The following is a 19,007-nucleotide window of genomic DNA, read 5'->3' on the forward strand; positions in this document are numbered from 1 at the left end:
TAACACATGCATACTGTAGCCACAAATACACATAGAGATAACACATACATACTGTTACCACAAATACACATGCAGAGATAACACATACATACTGTAGCCACAAATACACATGCAGAGATAACACATGCATACTGTAGCCACAAATACACATAGAGATAACACATACATACTGTTACCACAAATACACATGCAGAGATAACACATACATACTGTAGCCACAAATACACATACAGAGATAACACATGCATACTGTAGCCACAAATACACATAGAGATAACACATACATACTGTAGCCACAAATACACATGCAGAGATAACACATACATACTGTAGCCACAAATACACATGCAGAGATAACACATGCATACTGTAGCCACAAATACACATAGAGATAACACATACATACTGTAGCCACAAATACACATGCAGAGATAACACATGCATACTGTAGCCACAAATACACATGCAGAGATAACACATACATACTGTAGCCACAAATACACATGCAGAGATAACCCATACATACTGTAGCCACAAATACACATGCAGAGATAACACATACATACTGTAGCCACAAATACACATGCAGAGATAACACATACATACTGTAGCCACAAATACACATGCAGAGATAACACATGCATACTGTAGCCACAAATACACATGCAGAGATAACACATGCATACTGTAGCCACAAATACACATGCAGAGATAACACATGCATACTGTAGCCACAAATACACATGCAGAGATAACACATGCATACTGTAGCCACAAATACACATGCAGAGATAACACATGCATACTGTAGCCACAAATACACATGCAGAGATAACACATACATACTGTAGCCACAAATACACATGCAGAGATAACACATACATACTGTAGCCACAAATACACATGCAGAGATAACACATGCATACTGTAGCCACAAATACACATAGAGATAACACATACATACTGTTACCACAAATACACATGCAGAGATAACACATACATACTGTAGCCACAAATACACATGCAGAGATAACACATGCATACTGTAGCCACAAATACACATAGAGATAACACATACATACTGTTACCACAAATACACATGCAGAGATAACACATACATACTGTAGCCACAAATACACATGCAGAGATAACACATACATACTGTAGCCACAAATACACATGCAGAGATAACACATGCATACTGTAGCCACAAATACACATAGAGATAACACATACATACTGTAGCCACAAATACACATGCAGAGATAACCCATACATACTGTAGCCACAAATACACATGCAGAGATAACACATACATACTGTTACCACAAATATACATGCAGAGATAACACATACATACTGTTACCACAAATATACATGCAGAGATAACACATACATACTGTAGCCACAAATACACATGCAGAGATAACACATGCATACTGTAGCCACAAATACACATGCAGAGATAACACATGCATACTGTAGCCACAAATACACATGCAGAGATAACACATACATACTGTAGCCACAAATACACATGCAGAGATAACACATACATACTGTAGCCACAAATACACATGCAGAGATAACACATACATACTGTAGCCACAAATACACATGCAGAGATAACACATGCATACTGTAGCCACAAATACACATGCAGAGATAACACATACATACTGTAGCCACAAATACACATGCAGAGATAACACATACATACTGTAGCCACAAATACACATGCAGAGATAACACATACATACTGTTACCACAAATATACATGCAGAGATAACACATACATACTGTAGCCACAAATACACATGCAGAGATAACACATGCATACTGTAGCCACAAATACACATGCAGAGATAACACATGCATACTGTAGCCACAAATACACATGCAGAGATAACACATACATACTGTTACCACAAATATACATGCAGAGATAACACATACATACTGTAGCCACAAATACACATGCAGAGATAACACATACATACTGTAGCCACAAATACACATGCAGAGATAACACATGCATACTGTAGCCACAAATACACATGCAGAGATAACACATACATACTGTAACCACAAATACACATGCAGAGATAACACATACATACTGTAGCCACAAATACACATGCAGAGATAACCCATACATACTGTAGCCACAAATACACATGCAGAGATAACACATACATACTGTTACCACAAATATACATGCAGAGATAACACATACATACTGTAGCCACAAATACACATGCAGAGATAACACATACATACTGTAGCCACAAATACAGATCAGATGCATTGCAGGGACACACGGAACACATCACACCGGTTAATCCACACAATCAAACCTTTCATTTTAATTATGTTTTTCTATTGACAATTTTTACATTATTTCTTAAAAATCCTCTAAATGGAAGAAAACAAAACTTATATGTATTATAAATTAGAATGGTAAATGCACTATTTATTTAGTTTTTCCTTGGCACTTAACAACAGCTTTGTTAATGAATGTGATGGAAAACCTTAATCACCCATCACAAATGGCAAAAACACATTGCACAGCTCTAAGACAACTGTATGTCCAAGTGGTGTTGGTATTGGCCAAAAAGATGAAATCATACTAACATATCAGTTATGCTTGCTAAGACATCACTGTCAGATTGGACAGAATATTTTTGTTACCTAGGAGACTACCAGAAAACTACTAGGGGGTATATTTACTAAAGTTCGATTTTAAAATCAACTGAAATCGTCAGACATCGACGTCGCATATAAGTGTCTAAATTGCAGATTTACTATCAATCTGTTTTGAATTCGACTTGAAAATCGATGTTGATGACATTTGCGTTTTGCCGGTGTAAATGCCATCGATTCTGAACTGAAAGATCAAAACGGACAACAAATAGAACCTAAAACACAGCGGCAAACCCCTCCAAAAAATGAAGTCTAAAACAATTATGATAAGAAACAGTGCGAAAGAGTGCTTGGTAATTTGAGCCACAGGCGATGGATATAAAAATACTAATTAATTCGCATTTCATATATACTGTATATATCTCTTATAAAATATATCTCAGAAACAAATTAAAAATTAATGATAAAAAAAAGGTGTGATGAATGAACTGGAAGTCCCGACCAAACAAATCTGGAATTAAAGTCACCGGTAAAGAGAATTTCCACCTGCAGGTAGGTGCATGGCTGTGGATTACCGTGTCCAAATGAAATAGTCCAAACTAATTGACAGGAGGATACCCGGGGTGGTTAATTCTTGTCTGCAGATCTGTGCAGTCCCTCTTGGGTGATGCTTGAGTTCCTGTGTCTTGGAGAATAAGGACTTTAATGGACCGGGGATGAAGGATCACTGTATAGTGTCCTTATCCAATGATCATCATAAACCAGTGTGCAGATATAATAGGTCCGGGATCTGTGTGAAGGGTCCGCCTAACGCGTTCTCTCTTGGCTACAGCTTCGTCAGAGGCTTGAAGTCACAAGAACTCGGGCATCACCCAAAAAGGTTAAAAGTAAATGAAAGTGTTTAAAACTTTTTTTTTTTTATATCATTGTGGGGTCTTATCGACAGCCAGCCCTGGGCCTTTCAGTCTGGGCTGGTACAGGAAATTGGAAGTGGGGTGGGGGGGGGGGAATTGGCATGAGGTACCTCCCTATTTTACTATAACAAGCACAGGGCTCAACCAGCCGGAGTGGTAATGCCATAGCAGGGGATCACACAGCGTGAGGTCCCCCTGCCAAAGAAAAAAACTGGTCAACCCAGTGCTGGAAATCTGCGTAAAGTCGTGACCTCAAAAATAAATTGGGATCCCCCTCCCAAGGATATACCAGCCCTGGGCTGAAAGCTTTTCCCTGCTGGCGGTGGGTGTGGACATAATGTATAGAAGATAGATTTAAAAAATCCAGGGCTGGTTATAGATTGGCGGGAGGCCCACGCTAAGTTTAAAAAAAAAAAACTTTTTAACGCTTTCATTTACTAATAAGCCTGCACAGATCATAGTGATCTGTGCAGTACTTTTCCCAACCTTGTCTTTCTCAGGCAGGTCTATTGTTTGGGTGGTTTGTCTGTTGGTTTTAAAAAATTGGTCGAAAGTCTGAATAATTTAAGGTAGAAGAGCACCATCCTCAACATTGTTCATGTCTCAACCCCGCTCCATTCTCTTCATTGTGAATAGAAAAGAAACAATCCTTGTACAGTAGTGGGGATTATAGATCACTATCATGAGACAATTACAGACCAAAGCATCTACTTTTTCTTAGCCACATTTGCGTGCAGCCATGATTATCCGGACTGTCTGTTGGCAGCTTTTTGTGGTCATTGGTTGCGTTAATTGAGTCTCATTGAATCTAACCATTCATGCTCAAGTGGACATACAGGATGTAGTTATGTGACTGCCGGTCACAATCCCGACAGCAGATTGCCGGCTAGGGATTTATGATAGGCATCGAAATACCGACGCCTATCATAATCCCGACACCGGAATCCGGGACACCGCGTGCCCGAATGAGGTAAGACCGGGGCGCCCATCCTGTTAGCCGTGGGGGAGGGGGTTAGGTTTTTTTGGGGGTGGTTACAGTTAGTCACCCCCAGGGACAGGTTAGAGTCAGGCACCCCCCCCCCCGGCAGGGCTATGTTTAGAAAGTGGTAAGGGGTGGTTAGGGCTAGGCACCACTAAGGGAGGGTTGGGGGTGGGACGGGGGAGGTTAGCACACTTACCTGCCTCTGTCGGGATTTTCATCCTGTCGGGCAGCCGCTGTCGGGATTTGAACCAGCGATTAAACAGCCGCCGGCATTTCAATTCCATTCCGGATATACACCTAAGCAGCGAGATGTAGTTAGTCAAAGTTATTGGATCTTTCAAGCAAAGTGACTAAAAACACTGTAAAAAAATATTGTGCCTAATTAGAATAATTCCAGATACTGGAAATAGGAATTCTGCTTTTGTGTTGACGTGTCCTCACTGAGGTTTGGTTACATGAGAGGGCCCCCCCTTACATTCCAGTTCCACTTCCTCATTTGCAAGTAGAGATGCAATTTAAGGGCCTCATTCAGAATTGGGAATAGAGTAAGATGTTGCAATTCAAGGGGTGTAAAATCTGTAAATACATAAACAAATTTTGCATGTGGGGTAAATACCGGCTGCTTTCGCATGTAGCCCACAAATGCTGGACAGCTGTATTTTTACACTGCAATTTAGATTTCAGTTTGGACTCACCCCTCCAAAATCTAAAGGTGCATACACACCGTACGATATCTATGAACGATTACATTCAATGATATATCGTTCATTTTTATGCAGTGAACGACGATCTATGATCGTCCATACATGCAGGCCAACTTGCACGTTATTGTCACCTTTGCCTGGTCAGAGATGTGCAGGATGACTTCACTGAAAGATATCTTTCAAGTTGTTGGTGGTGCAGATCGTACCGTGTGTATGACGCTTAAATCTCTCTGCACATGTTACATCAGCACCACCTGCAGTGCAGTATGGTTTTACCAAGATGCTCAGTTACGTGCTCTTTCTGTATCAGGCCCTAAACGCATGCAAGTCCGCATCAGGCCCTGTATGAGCAGGATATGGAGCCCAGCACTGTGACTGGGTACGATGCAGTGGGAGCCTGACTGACAGACCTGACACAAACCGCCTCCTACTCAGTGCTATAACATATCAGTATGTTAATGAGGTCGCAGACAGAGGAACTCAGTAGGGATTCCTGAGAAAGAAAAGATGAACACAGTAAGTGACATAAATTATATCCATTATATACAATATGCATAAAACCATGTATAGTGTTGAATACATTTTAAAAGGCAGTCATTTGACCCAAAAATGACAATAGCTGTGTTTAATTTATATGAAACCTATAACATTATATGAAACAAAATTGTCTACGTGCAAGTCTTTTGTGATTTCTGAAGGATTCTATAGACATGCTAAGGGGGAGATGTTTAAATAAAAAAATAAAAAGTTGAGAAGTTGCCCATAGCAACCAAATCAGCTTCTAGCTATAATTTATGTAGCGCAGTTTAAAAAAGTGACAGCAGCTGATTTTAATACATCTCCCCCTAAACCTCTAAGCTCTGCCTCATACAGGATTCTCAGGTATGCCAAGCACAATGTAGGGTTTAACCTCGTCCGGTAACCTTTTAGGGCCGGTCACTGTTCTGCTTAGGGGACGTTTGTACACATGTAAGTACAGTCGACGTTCCAGAGCAATCATTTCAGTAGCGTTATCCAGACAAAACAAATTCCTGAAAGCGTTGACAGAACATGCTACCTAATTAGTAGCCGATGAACCATGGCGGCCACAAAGGGAAAGCTTCATGGCTCCAGGCTATCTGCTCCTGCAAGACCTCTTTACATAACAGTAGGATGCAAATCATTCAGTGGGAAAACTGGAGCGAATCTGCATGTACTGGGACAGGAGGTGCCTGAAGAGCAACAAGTTGTGCTTCCCCGTAACCTGTTGTGATAAGGTACAAGTGTTTACGTTACCATGAAGAGATACCAGGCTGTTTCTCTCCAGCTGCAGGGGGTTTTTATTTGATCAATGGGCTTATCTTCCTTGTCCTTTTTCAAATCATCCTCTGTAGTACAGACCACATGAATGTTTGAGTTCAATGTCATCGAAACAAGATGGAAAGTTGTTCTACAAAACTAGGCCGCGTATCTATGTCTGGAAGGTAGCGAATGGAACGTTGAGCGCTTTGCCCAAGTTATCTCTAATTTAAAATTGCGATATTCTCTTTTCAAACTCAAATGTGAGACTGGGCCGGGCAAGTATAAGTGTTTCATTGTTCTAAGGTATTTTTAGAATGTGGCTACTGGTGGATTGTTTTTTATTTGTATTTTTTATTTTTTTTTGTACTCTGGGTCTGATTCTGTTTGAGCCGAAAGCTCTCTGGGGCTTGCGGCCACGAGACCCTACCACAAGGGTCTCGTCGCAAGCCCGATGGTCTTGACCATCGCGACCATCATCATGGCCGCTCGCTATAGCTGTGGGTGGTCACCCACAGCTATGCGAGCGGCCAGGAGGCCGTTCTAAAAAAATAAATAAAAAAAGACCGACCCTGATTCAGAGCGAGCGCTGTGTCAGAGCGTCCGGCTCTGAATCAGGGCCACTGTACGAAAGAAAAAAGAGCAAAATAGCGATGACCTGTAGGGATGATGTTTTTTTTTCCTTCGTCAACATGACAAATTTATGACCATTTTATATAAATTATCTGCATGGCTTTTTTTTTTTTGGAGCTTTTCAAGGCCCCCATAACAATTTTTATTTATTTTTTTCTCTTGGCAAATGCCTGACACTTCCCTTCGTACTCGGACGTTTACAAGGAGCCAGTGTTCAGGCCTATTACAGTACGTTTGTTTGGGTTAGAGTGGTAGCAGTGTGGCATCCTCACTTACCCCTTACCCATTTTTAAATGGGGTAAGGGGAGAGTTCTGTGCAGAATGGGGGCCATCTGGAAACACCTAGAACGCCACAAATGGCACATCCATGATAGATACAAGTTTATGTTTTGGAACAACGAACTGAACGCTACTTTCGCTTTGTGTGGGCTTTCAATTTAACTGATGGGATGACTTGTGACCATGTAGGCATATCTAATTGGCTGCATCAGCATGTGGGCACAATCATTGTCCCACTCCTATCTCACTGCATAGAGATGTGATCAGCTGTGTACTAGCCATGTGTGGGCATATTGGAGCTCGTTTGGCAATTGGACAAAACTATTAGCTGTGCCTAATTTTGACCATCTTTAGAACTAGCACTTTGTATCATTACAGTCATCCGTTGTATTGCACTGATTATATGGAATTGGTATGTAATGCTGCCGGATTAAATACCGACAGCGGCAGCCCGGGAGGTCGAAATCCTGACAGCTGGAGGTAAGTACCCTAACCCTCCCTTAGGGGTGCCTAACCCTAACCTCCCCCTTAGTGCCTAACCCTAACCTCCCCCCCCCCCCCATGGGTGCCTAAACCTCCTCTCCCTGCACCCTAAACCTAACCCTCCTGGGGGGGGGCCTAACCCTAACCCCCCGTTGCCTAACCCTAACCTTCCCCGGGGGGGGGGTGCCTAACCCTATGTCCCCCCAGGGGGTCCCTAAACCTAACCCCCCCCCCATTCCGGGCTAAGTGTATACTTACCCGGCAGAGAGGACGATCGGTTTGGCGTTCTGGCGTCGGGATTAACATAGGCGTCGGTATTTTGACGCCTATGTTAAATCCCTTGCCGGGATGACACAGTCGGGATTGAGATAACTACATCCCGATTATATCGACTAAGAAAGAAACCATTATCTGCAAGCTGGATGTATGGCTCTGCTTCTACCTATGATATAAGCTACCTTCTTTCTGTGTCCCTGCTTTCTGAGCACTACCAAAGACATAGGAAAGCCTGTGAGTGCGTATAGTGCAGAATTCAGGATATCCCTCAGGCAGAGCCCCTGCATTTCATGAGCTGTGTTTCCATTCCCTCTCTCTTAACACGAAGGTGCATAGAAAGTGCTGCTTTTTGTTCTTTCCAGTTGCATAAAGCACTAAGCCAGAGGTTCCCAAACTCCGCCATTACAGTCCAGGTATCAAGGATAGCCATGCTTGAGCACATGTGACTTAATTAGTACCTCAGTCAGTTTGATTTAACCTGTTAAGACCCATTGTCCTATTAATATGACATACATTTGGGCACAATTTAGGCCCGTATTCAATTTGGAGCGAAAAGCCGAGATCGGCGAAAAAGTTTCGCCGATGACGTCATTTCGCCAGGCAGAAAAGTATCGCCGTATTCAATTTGAAAGACTTTCTGCCTAGGCGGAAAGTCAATGCAATGTAATAGGCGAAAAAGTTTCGCATATGAATGGCAGGCGGAAAAAAGTGCAGAATTGGGGTTTTGGGGTGCAACGCAGCGGGAACCCCCTTGCAGGCTTCAGACAGTCCCCCAATGGTAAAGTGCGTCAATTTAAAAAAAAAAAAAAAACACTAAAGAACACCCCCAAAAAATTACTTATATGCTGGCCCCCATTTTCAAGTACCCAAAATTTGCTGGGATAACTTATTTTCAGCAAAAAAACCTCCAAAATACTATTCTTCACCACTTATAGAAAAACACCATTTAGCAGTTATTGAGCCCGATTAAAAATTCCAAATACCTTCAGTGAGCCAAATCGGGGGTAACCATAGCTAACCCCCATGTCAGAGCATCATTGGTGGGGTGTCAGGCTGTCAATTCTGACAGGACTTTCCGCTTGTCTCAGTTTCGCCGGGTCCCGTTTTCATGTCCTTTCAAATTGAATATGGGGATACGCGGGGACGCGCGCGATACTTTTCCGCCTGCAAAACAGGCAAAGTAGGCGAAAAGTTCAGGAGGCGAAAAAGTATCGTTGGGTGCAAATCAAATTGCCTTAGTGTCTTATTTTATGTACATATCGATCCAATTTCCTATTATTATGATTATTATTTATTTATATGGCACCGCAAGTGTTCCGCAGCGCCTTACAAAGTACATAAACAAATAAGTAACCAGTGACTTACAATACAATACAATACAATACAGGACACGGACATGGATAATAAACATAGCTATATATTAGCGACCTTTACACCCACATAAGCAGCCAAGTGTTAGTTGCCCTAGTGGGGAGTAAGCGATAAATGACAATACAGTAGGGAGAGGCACAAGAGGGTAGAGGGCCCTGCTCAAAAGAGCTTACATTCTAATTATATAAATAGGACACTTGATAATTTTATAACTGGGGCCTGATTTGTAAAAATATTGGCATGTTCATGTTTAGAATGTTTGAGTAGGTATATCAATAAATATTTTGAAAATATAAGTGTTCGAATTATGGATTTTAATGGTTTAAGCATCTGGGCTCAAGCATGGATATCCTTAAAACCTGGACTGTAATGGCGGAGTTTGGGAACCTCTGCACTAAGCATCTTGTGAAAACACATTTTCTTAAACATGATAGGTTCTCTATTAATAATTCCGTCTGGCGTGTTACGTTACATATTCTGCTGGTGAAAGTAACCATTCTTAAAAAGCTGCTTGGGAGTGGAGGAGCTCTCTGATTGCTTTGGGATAGTGCATAGCCTGAGTCTGTGTGACAGGCTTGCATTTGGCAGTTAACAGATTGGTCCATTCACGTACGGTAGCGTGATCAGTGATAGAACAAGTTTGAACAGGTGTAACTGACATTGCTATACTTTGTGGTTTCAACTTTTTATCCCTTATCTGTCCCCTTTTACTAATTTACAGAACTGTCTGGGGGCTGGCAATACCTATTGCACTTTTTAACAAAATTTCACGATGGAATTGGGCGAAGACTAAAATGTGCATTTCATTTTCACGCTAAAGAGATTGTCAAGTCAAAGGCCCTGATTCAGACCCACTCGCAAGCGGCTGTCCGCTCGCAAGTGGGTCGATGGTCTGCACTGAGCATGCGCACGACGGAGGGAGCTCCGTCGTGCGCATGCGCCAGACGCGACGAGTGAAGGAAAGTCCTTCGCTCGTTGTGTCTGATCAAAGGGGGCGTGCTGTCGATTTTGATTGACAGCACGCCCCCTTTGGTGGGCGTGCCGGGGGCGTTCCCAAGGGAACGCCTCCCGTCAGAAGCCGGCCCACTGACATCACTAGTGATGTCAGTGGGAGTGATTTTGGCTCTGATAGAGCCAAAATCACTCTGGGCCTTGCGGTTGAAAAACTCAACCGCAGGCTCCGGCTCGCAGTTTCGATGGTCACGACCATCGCGGCCATCAAACTGCACGCTCGTATAGGCTGTGGGTGGTGACCCACAGCTATACGAGCGTCCAGGAGGACGCTCCATTTTTATGGAGGGCGGCCCTCATTCAGAGCGTGCGCTCTGCTCAGAGCGTACAGCTCTGAATGAGGGCCAAAATATGTAGTCTAAAATTGTCCTTGTGAAGAATGATTTATTGGGTGTTGGGTCATTGGCTTACGGACTGATTTGTACAGTAATAGCCATCATGGTTGGTACACAGAGACAAACAGTGACCTGAGAAGCAGATTGTGCTTAATGAGTATTTAACAAGCTAGCAACGGCATCGACTTTAATGACTGTTGGATAAACTAAACCCAGAAACACTATGTACAACATGTAGGTTGATATTGGAACTTAAAACTAGCTGTTAAGGGGCTCATCCACTAGGCGATATTAATGAGCGATTGCACGAATACGACATCGCAATCGTGAGTTCACTCATTAACAGTGCACAAAACCTAATGTCGGAAGCAACCAGCGAGGCATGCTCCCGTTGGTCGTTTCCGACATCAATCATCGCCCGAAAATGCCGGTCAATCTGCCAGTAACGACAGATTGGCCATGTTTGGGGATGAGGGAGGATGACTAATCGTTCAGTGTAGGCACTGCAGGGGATGGGGAACGACGGTACGATTAGGATGTCGTAATCATACTGTCTTTCCCTAGTCGCCTAGTGGATGTGCGCCTTTAGGCTACAACCTCCAAAACATTTGCAATACCTCATGACAAAGTCAGTGTGCTTGACAAGGGTCAAAGCACATAATGCATGCATTCTTTAACACTCGGTACACACACTGAAGTATTATTGGTTAAAGCAGCACCCTATCAGGGCATTGGAATGATAACCGTAGCCTACACCTGCTTGTCTATGTGTCGGCACGTTTTGAAGTTGGAGGGGCTAGTCAGAGCATTTATATATATATATATATATATATATATATGTGTGTGTGTGTGTGTATATATATATATATATATATATATATATATATATATATATATATATATTATACACAACAACACAATATAGCGGTGTGCATTAATTTCCCACAAGTACAGGGAGATCAAATTCACCTTTAAATGAAGTTCACACATTAAATTTGTTTTAATGTTCCTAGTTATATCGTAATCTCAGCTAAATAATTAGGCTGGAGCAGCAGGGGGCAGCGTGATTGACTGACTGTAAAGATCAGATGAAGTTCTTCGTAGTTGTATGTTGTCAAAAAGCAGAAGTCATTAATTCCAGAGTGTATATTTTTTGTAAACCAATGTCAATTTGTATCAAAGAAGCTGCATTCAACCATTTCTCGACTTACAATAGGGCTTTGTGATTATAACATGTCTCAAAATTTGAGGGACAGTTCCTTTTAACTGGAGTCCAAGCCCCATGTCTTGCCTTGTGTTTTTTATTTAATTTTTACCTTCAGTACTTATCATAGGCAAGATGTCGAATTAAGTTGACTATTCAGCGACAAAATACATTAGCTTATGCTCCCAGCACATTATGAGATGGTGCTTTGTGTCGTTTGTGTATTTTTCAGTTGAGTTTGTATCCTGAAGTTTCCAGTTTGCGCATAACAGGAAAGCAAGCGACACTGTGATCAAAATTGTATCATTTAAGTATTATATTTAGGCATAAACTTTGCAATTGTGATAGCCTATTAGCAGCGGCGGCTACAGAGGCAGGGCCAAAATTCAAATAGGGGAACTACACCAACTGTCAGTCTCAGCTGGCAATGTTTGGGGTGGCAGTTGGTGTGACTCCATGCGGGGGTGATTTAAAGTGTCACCAAATCGTGTGACGCCTCTGTTAACATGAGGCACAGGTAGGAGAGGAGATTTAGATGTGTTCAGGGACGTAACTAGGTATTTGAAGGCCCCATAGCAAGTTTGTAAGGGCCCCTATGTACCCCCCAGTGGTGAAAAATATATAAAAGATGGGTCCCCTCTCAGCTCTGAGCCCCATAGCAACTGTACCCCTTGCACCTATGGTAGTTATGCCCATGGATGTGTGTATTATTTCACAGAAAGCAGATGTATGAAAAGATTAAAGCAGGGGGCCAGGAACAGAACATCGAGGAACCCCAACAGACAGAGGAACTGGTGGGGAGCTGGCAGACTATCGATTTCCTAGGATCCAGTGACATCACTGATACACTGCCTTACTAATAACCATGAGGTGCTAGTCCCCAGTGACCACTGATGCGCTGCTTTACTAGTAACCACGAGGTGCTAGTCCCCAGTGACATCACTGATGCACTGCCTTACTAATAACCATGAGGTGCTAGTCCCCAGTGACCACTGATGCACTGCCTTACTAATAACCATGAGGTGCTAGTCCCCAGTGACATCACTGATGCGCTGCCTTACTAATAACCATGAGGTGCTAGTCCCCAGTGACATCACTGATACGCTGCCTTACTAATAGCCATGAGGTGCTAGTCCCCAGTGACATCACTGATGCGCTGCCTTACTAATAACCATGAGGTGCTAGTCCCCAGTGACATCACTGATGCGCTGCCTTACTAATAACCATGAGGTGCTAGTCCCCAGTGACATCACTGATACGCTGCCTTACTAATAGCCATGAGGTGCTAGTCCCCAGTGACATCACTGATGCGCTGCCTTACTAATAACCATGAGGTGCTAGTCCCCAGTGACATCACTGATGCGCTGCCTTACTAATAACCATGAGGTGGTGGTCCCCAGTGACATCACTGATGCACTGCCTTACTAATAACCATGAGGTGCTAGTCCCCAGTGACCACTGATGCGCTGCCTTACTAATAACCATGAGGTGCTAGTCCCCAGTGACATCACTGATGCGCTGCCTTACTAATAGCCATGAGGTGCTAGTCCCCAGTGACATCACTGATGTGCTGCCTTACTAATAACCATGAGTTGCTAGTCCCCAATGACATCACTGATTCGCTGCCTTACTAATAACCATGAGGTGCTAGTCCCCAGTGACATCACTGATGCGCTGCCTTACTAATAACCATGAGGTGGTGGTCCCCAGTGACATCACTGATGCACTGCCTTACTAATAACCATGAGGTGCTAGTCCCCAGTGACCACTGATGCGCTGCCTTACTAATAACCATGAGGTGCTAGTCCCCAGTGACATCACTGATGCGCTGCCTTACTAATAGCCATGAGGTGCTAGTCCCCAGTGACATCACCGATGCACTGCCTTACTAATAACCATGAGGTGCTAGTCCCCAATGACATCACTGATTCGCTGCCTTACTAATAACCATGAGGTGCTAGTCCCCCATGACATCACTGATTCGCTGCCTTACTAATAACCATGAGGTGCTAGTCCCCAGTGAAATGCTGCATTCTTCAGCCCACAAAATAGCTGCATCCATTGTATGTTGGTGACAGGACCATTGTAAGGTAACAAAGGAAAAACATGCCTTCAATCCAAAATCGATTCCTTGCTGCTCTTGTAGATACCGAGTGGACCTAAATGCACAGTAATCCCAAATCAATGAAGCGGAGAAAAATCAATAATGAAATTGTGTTGCTGTAATATTGATAACAAGCAGTCTCCTGTAGTCTAAATTAAAAGCATAATAAATAAATATATATATTTTTTTTTACATATACGGTTTCATTGAAAGGCGATATCAGATTATTATTTTTTTTTATTCATATCCTCCAACTGTGTAGATGAAATGTATTATTGATTACATTTCTCTCTCTCTCTCTCTCTCTTGTTTCCCATGAGCAGTACCATCCGGACAAGCAGCGCAGGGACGAGGCGGCTGAACCAGTAACAGAGGGCGCACAGAGGTTTATTGAAATCAGTCAGGCATGGAAGATTCTAGGGAACGAGGAGAGAAAGGCAGCCTATGACCTGCAGCGCCGTGGTAGGTCCTCGCAGGCAGTCCCGGACTGGATCTGTTTTGGGCTGACCAGCAGCGTTCTCAGTCCTGCATGTGCTACCAAAGCCTGCCTCTTATATTTCAGGCTGTGTTTTCTTTATACTGTGGATAATAGAAGCACGATAAAAGCTGATTCATTAACTGTTTGGTTGCAGCTTATTTACTTTATCATTTATTTTGCTCTTGTTATATATGATACAGAATAGAACTATTTCAGGGTAACTTAAAACAATCTATTTGCCGGGTGTGCTTTTTGAAGACCTTTAGGGGAATTGCTTTGTAAGTTTGTATTGAATGTCTCATTTGTGATAACTGCATCACTGCAATCTGTGCTGACAAATGTGCTTCATACGTTGCACCGCCAAAGGCCACGTGATAATGTCTGGGATTACCATGTTTGTAAGGGACTTTAAATACCCGGCAGACCCCAACATCCTATAAGACAGGTGTACTATATACTATGACAACCAATCGGAGTATAGCTTTTATTAGACTAATGCTGTGTCCGGCGGCGTCAAAATCGGCTAATGTGTACGCTCTATGACGGCCGATGTGTGCTCCCGTTTGGTCATCGGTCGCATCGTCAGGTCGGCCCTATATGCAGCTCCATCTGACAGCCCCATGCAGCGGAATACGGCTGGTGCCAGCGTGACGGGCAGTCAGGCACCGGATCATTTAATGTGTGCCGGCCGCCCGATATGTCATCCTGCCACCTGTGCGGTCGTCCGTTGCATCGCTGGGTAAACATATCGTTTAGTGCGCACCCAGCTTTTCTTGTAGTAGTCCAAAGAGAGCTAATATCCGATGGATCGGTAGGTGTTCATAGTCCATTTGCTCTGTTTGTACCTTGATGTTAGATAAGCCTTCAGGCTTTAGCTGTACGATAGTAATCACAATCTCAGAACCTCTCTATTAAATTTTGATTCAGCACTGTAGGTAGAGAGTTTATATAATATATTTTATATAATTTTTTCTTTTTCTTTTGCAAAGATTAGGTTTTAAGAGTTCATTTAGTGTAACCTTTCTATAAATTAGCATCTCTCGTCTGCAATTTTTATTTTGTGCTTCTGAGAAAATAGCTCCTTAAAACAGCGACAGGCTGTTGGGAGCAAGGAAGGGGGAAATGTAGGTCAGATCTGTCACACACAGGCTCCCGTTACATGATGTGATAGCCTGTCTTTCTGGTTAGGCCTGGGGGTAGGAGTCCCTCAGCCTTCCATTAGAGCCTTCAATAAATGTATACCCACCCTCCTTGCTAATGGGAGGGGGACTCAATAATAGTGTGTTGCCTATGGGGAAAACACTCAGCAGCACATTGCAGTAACACACTCTGGCTTATCTTTCATGCATTGCCACCATCAGTCCTCAGTGCATCTGATAAAAGAGAGAGCTGCCTCTGTAGATTGTTTACCAGATTCCCTCTATCCAGTGCACCTTCTCTTCCCCTGTTCCATCTCCCCTGCTGCTAACACTCTATGGAGACCGCCTGCTTTGTTACACCAGACCTAGATAGACACTTCATATCAGAATTAATAATGGACATGCCCAACATAAAGAATGCTATCGCACCACAGGAGGTAAATGCAAGTCGGGCCTGTCCCAGCGTCATATCTTACCTGATCCAGCTGTAGTTCATTTTTTATGATCTATTGCTTTAAAGTGTGTATGTCCTCTGCACACAGTTTAGCTGATGGATCCATTGTGTGAGCTTATTATTCAGACTACCCATTTCATCAGGGGCCTGTGACGTCACTGAGGCACAATGCTCAATTAATAATTCAATAATATTAATTATCTAAATAAAAAATGTGTATGGTTGCAAAATTTCTATTGACCATTTTTTGGCACCATAAGGGGCTGGTCTGGAACCCGGAGCTGCTAATCATTATTTAGTGTAACTCATCCTGAAAGAGTCTGTGTAGATTTTACACCTCTCGACCTGAAAGTCTGTAAACCCTCCCTGATAAGCTGCCACTATTTCGTTAGTCTTCGCTTTCAGACCGTGAAGCCATAAAATCGCTTCCTTATTACTGGATAAACCCAATGGACTTGCCAGATTATGCGGATTGTTCTAGAGTAGATCGTGTTTATAGGAAAACCACAGCCAATAAAGTTGTTGTCATTTATGGTTGTGTTTGATTAGATGTTAATCCATTATACCTTGTTGTGAACACTTGCCAAACTAAACTATGCAGAGATTTTGTTTGTAAGGGTTCATAGCAGGGATGGGGAACCTCAGGCCCGGGGGCCGTATAAGGCCCGTGGAATCATTTGGTCTGGCCCTTGGAGCTTTTTCTGCTAGCCTCATCTGGCTAGCAGGGTGCCTAGAATGGCTCACTGCAGGCAGAATATATGCAGCAATGCTGTCTGGAGCGTCCTTAGGATGCTTCAGATGGTCACACCGCTGCTCCAGGTTGCTCCAGGCATTGCTGTAATCACTGGCGATTGTGGCCCCTGCCCCGTGTGATGTCACGCGGAGGGGGCGTGGCCTGCACTGGGCCTGCGAATAATGTTCTATGTATCAAAATGGCCCTTGGCAGAAAAAAGGTTCCCCACCCCTGGTTTATAGCATGACGTATGTCAGAACGCCTGGTTACAGTGCATGCATGGGAGGACTCTCAAAGCTTTGAGCTTCTGCTGAGTAATGTAGCCCACCGTCATTTACACACTTCAGCTACAACCTCCTAAAAAGTCCTAGCTGAGATGGTGGACCTGTATGAGTTCTACAATTTTGGGAAAAGGCAGAGAAAATTCCACGGCCTGAGAAAAGTGTGTGTGATTTGGAGATATTAGATTGGGATGGTTTGCGGATAGAGGACCTGATTCATACCCGATGGTGTGCCAGTGCACACGAGCGAGCGCAAAAAGTAGTGGTGGGTTACGCAGTCCATGAGGTCTGTGAGGACCAATTTCCTGAAACAGGTGAAGACCTGACACAGAGAGTCCTGGGTCAGATGGAAAATGTAGCCACAGTTGTTCGACCTTACTAGCCAATATTTATTTATTTATCTATTCAACACATTTACAACCCTGGGGAGGGAACACGTCTCAGGTGGTGGAGCAGAGTTTCAGAACTTGATAACAGAGGTTTATCTTCTCTCTCCCACCAGGTGCATTGAGGTAGCTGCGATGCAGGGGCTACACTAGAACTGGGTTCTCTCCCCGCAGAGAAGCAGTAGCTGGATGATCTGTATGTTTTTTTTTTTAAAAAAAACAATTTATAGAGCGACAGTCTTATGCCCCGTATCCACTACGCGACATTACTGAGCGATTTCAGGATTACGACATCGGGCACAAATCGCGCACATTAATGTCGGAAACGACCAGCGATGCACACTTCCACTGGTCGTTTCCGACATCAATCATCGCCCGAACGTGCTGGTCAACCTGACGATAACGTCAGATGGAGCTTGTTAGGGGATGATTGATGTGCCTACACTGAACGACTGCTCAGGCACAGCACAGACTGACTGAGAAACGACTGCACAATTACAATGTCGTATTCGTGCAGTCGTTTCTATGTCTGCTAGTGGATGTGCCCCATTAGGTTTATACAGCCATGGCCAAAAGTTTTGAGACTGACAAGTATTGGTTTTCACAAAGTTTGCTGCTTCAGTGTTTTTAAACCTTTTTGTCAGATGTTACTATGGTATACTGAAGTAAAATAACAAGCATTTCATAAGTGTCAAAGGCTTTTATTGACAATTACATTAGGTTTATGTAAAGAGTCAATATTTGCAGTGTTGACCCTTCTTTTTCAAGGCCTCTGCAATTCGCCCTGGCATTCTGTCATTCAACTTCTGTGCCACATACTGACTGATGGCCGCCCATTCTTGCTTCGTCAATGGTTGGAGTTTGTCAGCATTTGTGGGTTTTTGTTTGTCCACCCTCCTCTTGAGGATTGACCACACGTTCTCAATGGGATTAAGGACTGGGGAGTTTCCTGGCCATGGACCCACAATTTCGATGTTTTGTTGCCCGAGCCACTTAGTTATCACAGCATGCCAGGGCGAATTGTGGAGGTCTTGAAAAAGAAGGGTCAAAGCTGCAAATATTGACTCTTTGTATAAACTTAATGTAATTGTCAAAAAAAGCCTTTGACACTTATGAAATGCTGTAATTTCACTTCAGTATACCATAGTAACATAAAGGTCTAAAAACACTGAAGCAGGAAACCTTGTGAAAACCAATACTTGTGTCATTCTCAGAACTATTGGCCATGGCTGTAGAGCAGGGTGTCTGTCAGAAACTACACAAAGGATCCTCTGGACATTGCCAAGCAAATATACCTCCAATATCCCATCTCCTTTCAG

General features: G+C 43.2%; 1 protein-coding gene across 2 annotated transcripts in view; it reads left to right on the forward strand.

Moving 5' to 3' along the window:
• Positions 1–19,007, forward strand: part of DNAJC24 (DnaJ heat shock protein family (Hsp40) member C24) — a 70,402-nt gene that overhangs the window by 31,912 nt on the left and 19,483 nt on the right. For both annotated transcript variants that reach the window (XM_088470416.1, XM_088470417.1), the window contains exon 3: positions 14,541–14,679. In XM_088470416.1, the coding sequence (XP_088326542.1) occupies positions 14,541–14,679 (139 nt within the window). The remainder of the gene's footprint in view (positions 1–14,540; positions 14,680–19,007) is intronic.

The sequence above is a fragment of the Taudactylus pleione genome, unplaced genomic scaffold (genome assembly GCF_031769625.1).
Source record: "Taudactylus pleione unplaced genomic scaffold, aTauple2 ptg000100l, whole genome shotgun sequence".
Taxonomy (NCBI): Eukaryota; Metazoa; Chordata; class Amphibia; order Anura; family Myobatrachidae; genus Taudactylus; species Taudactylus pleione.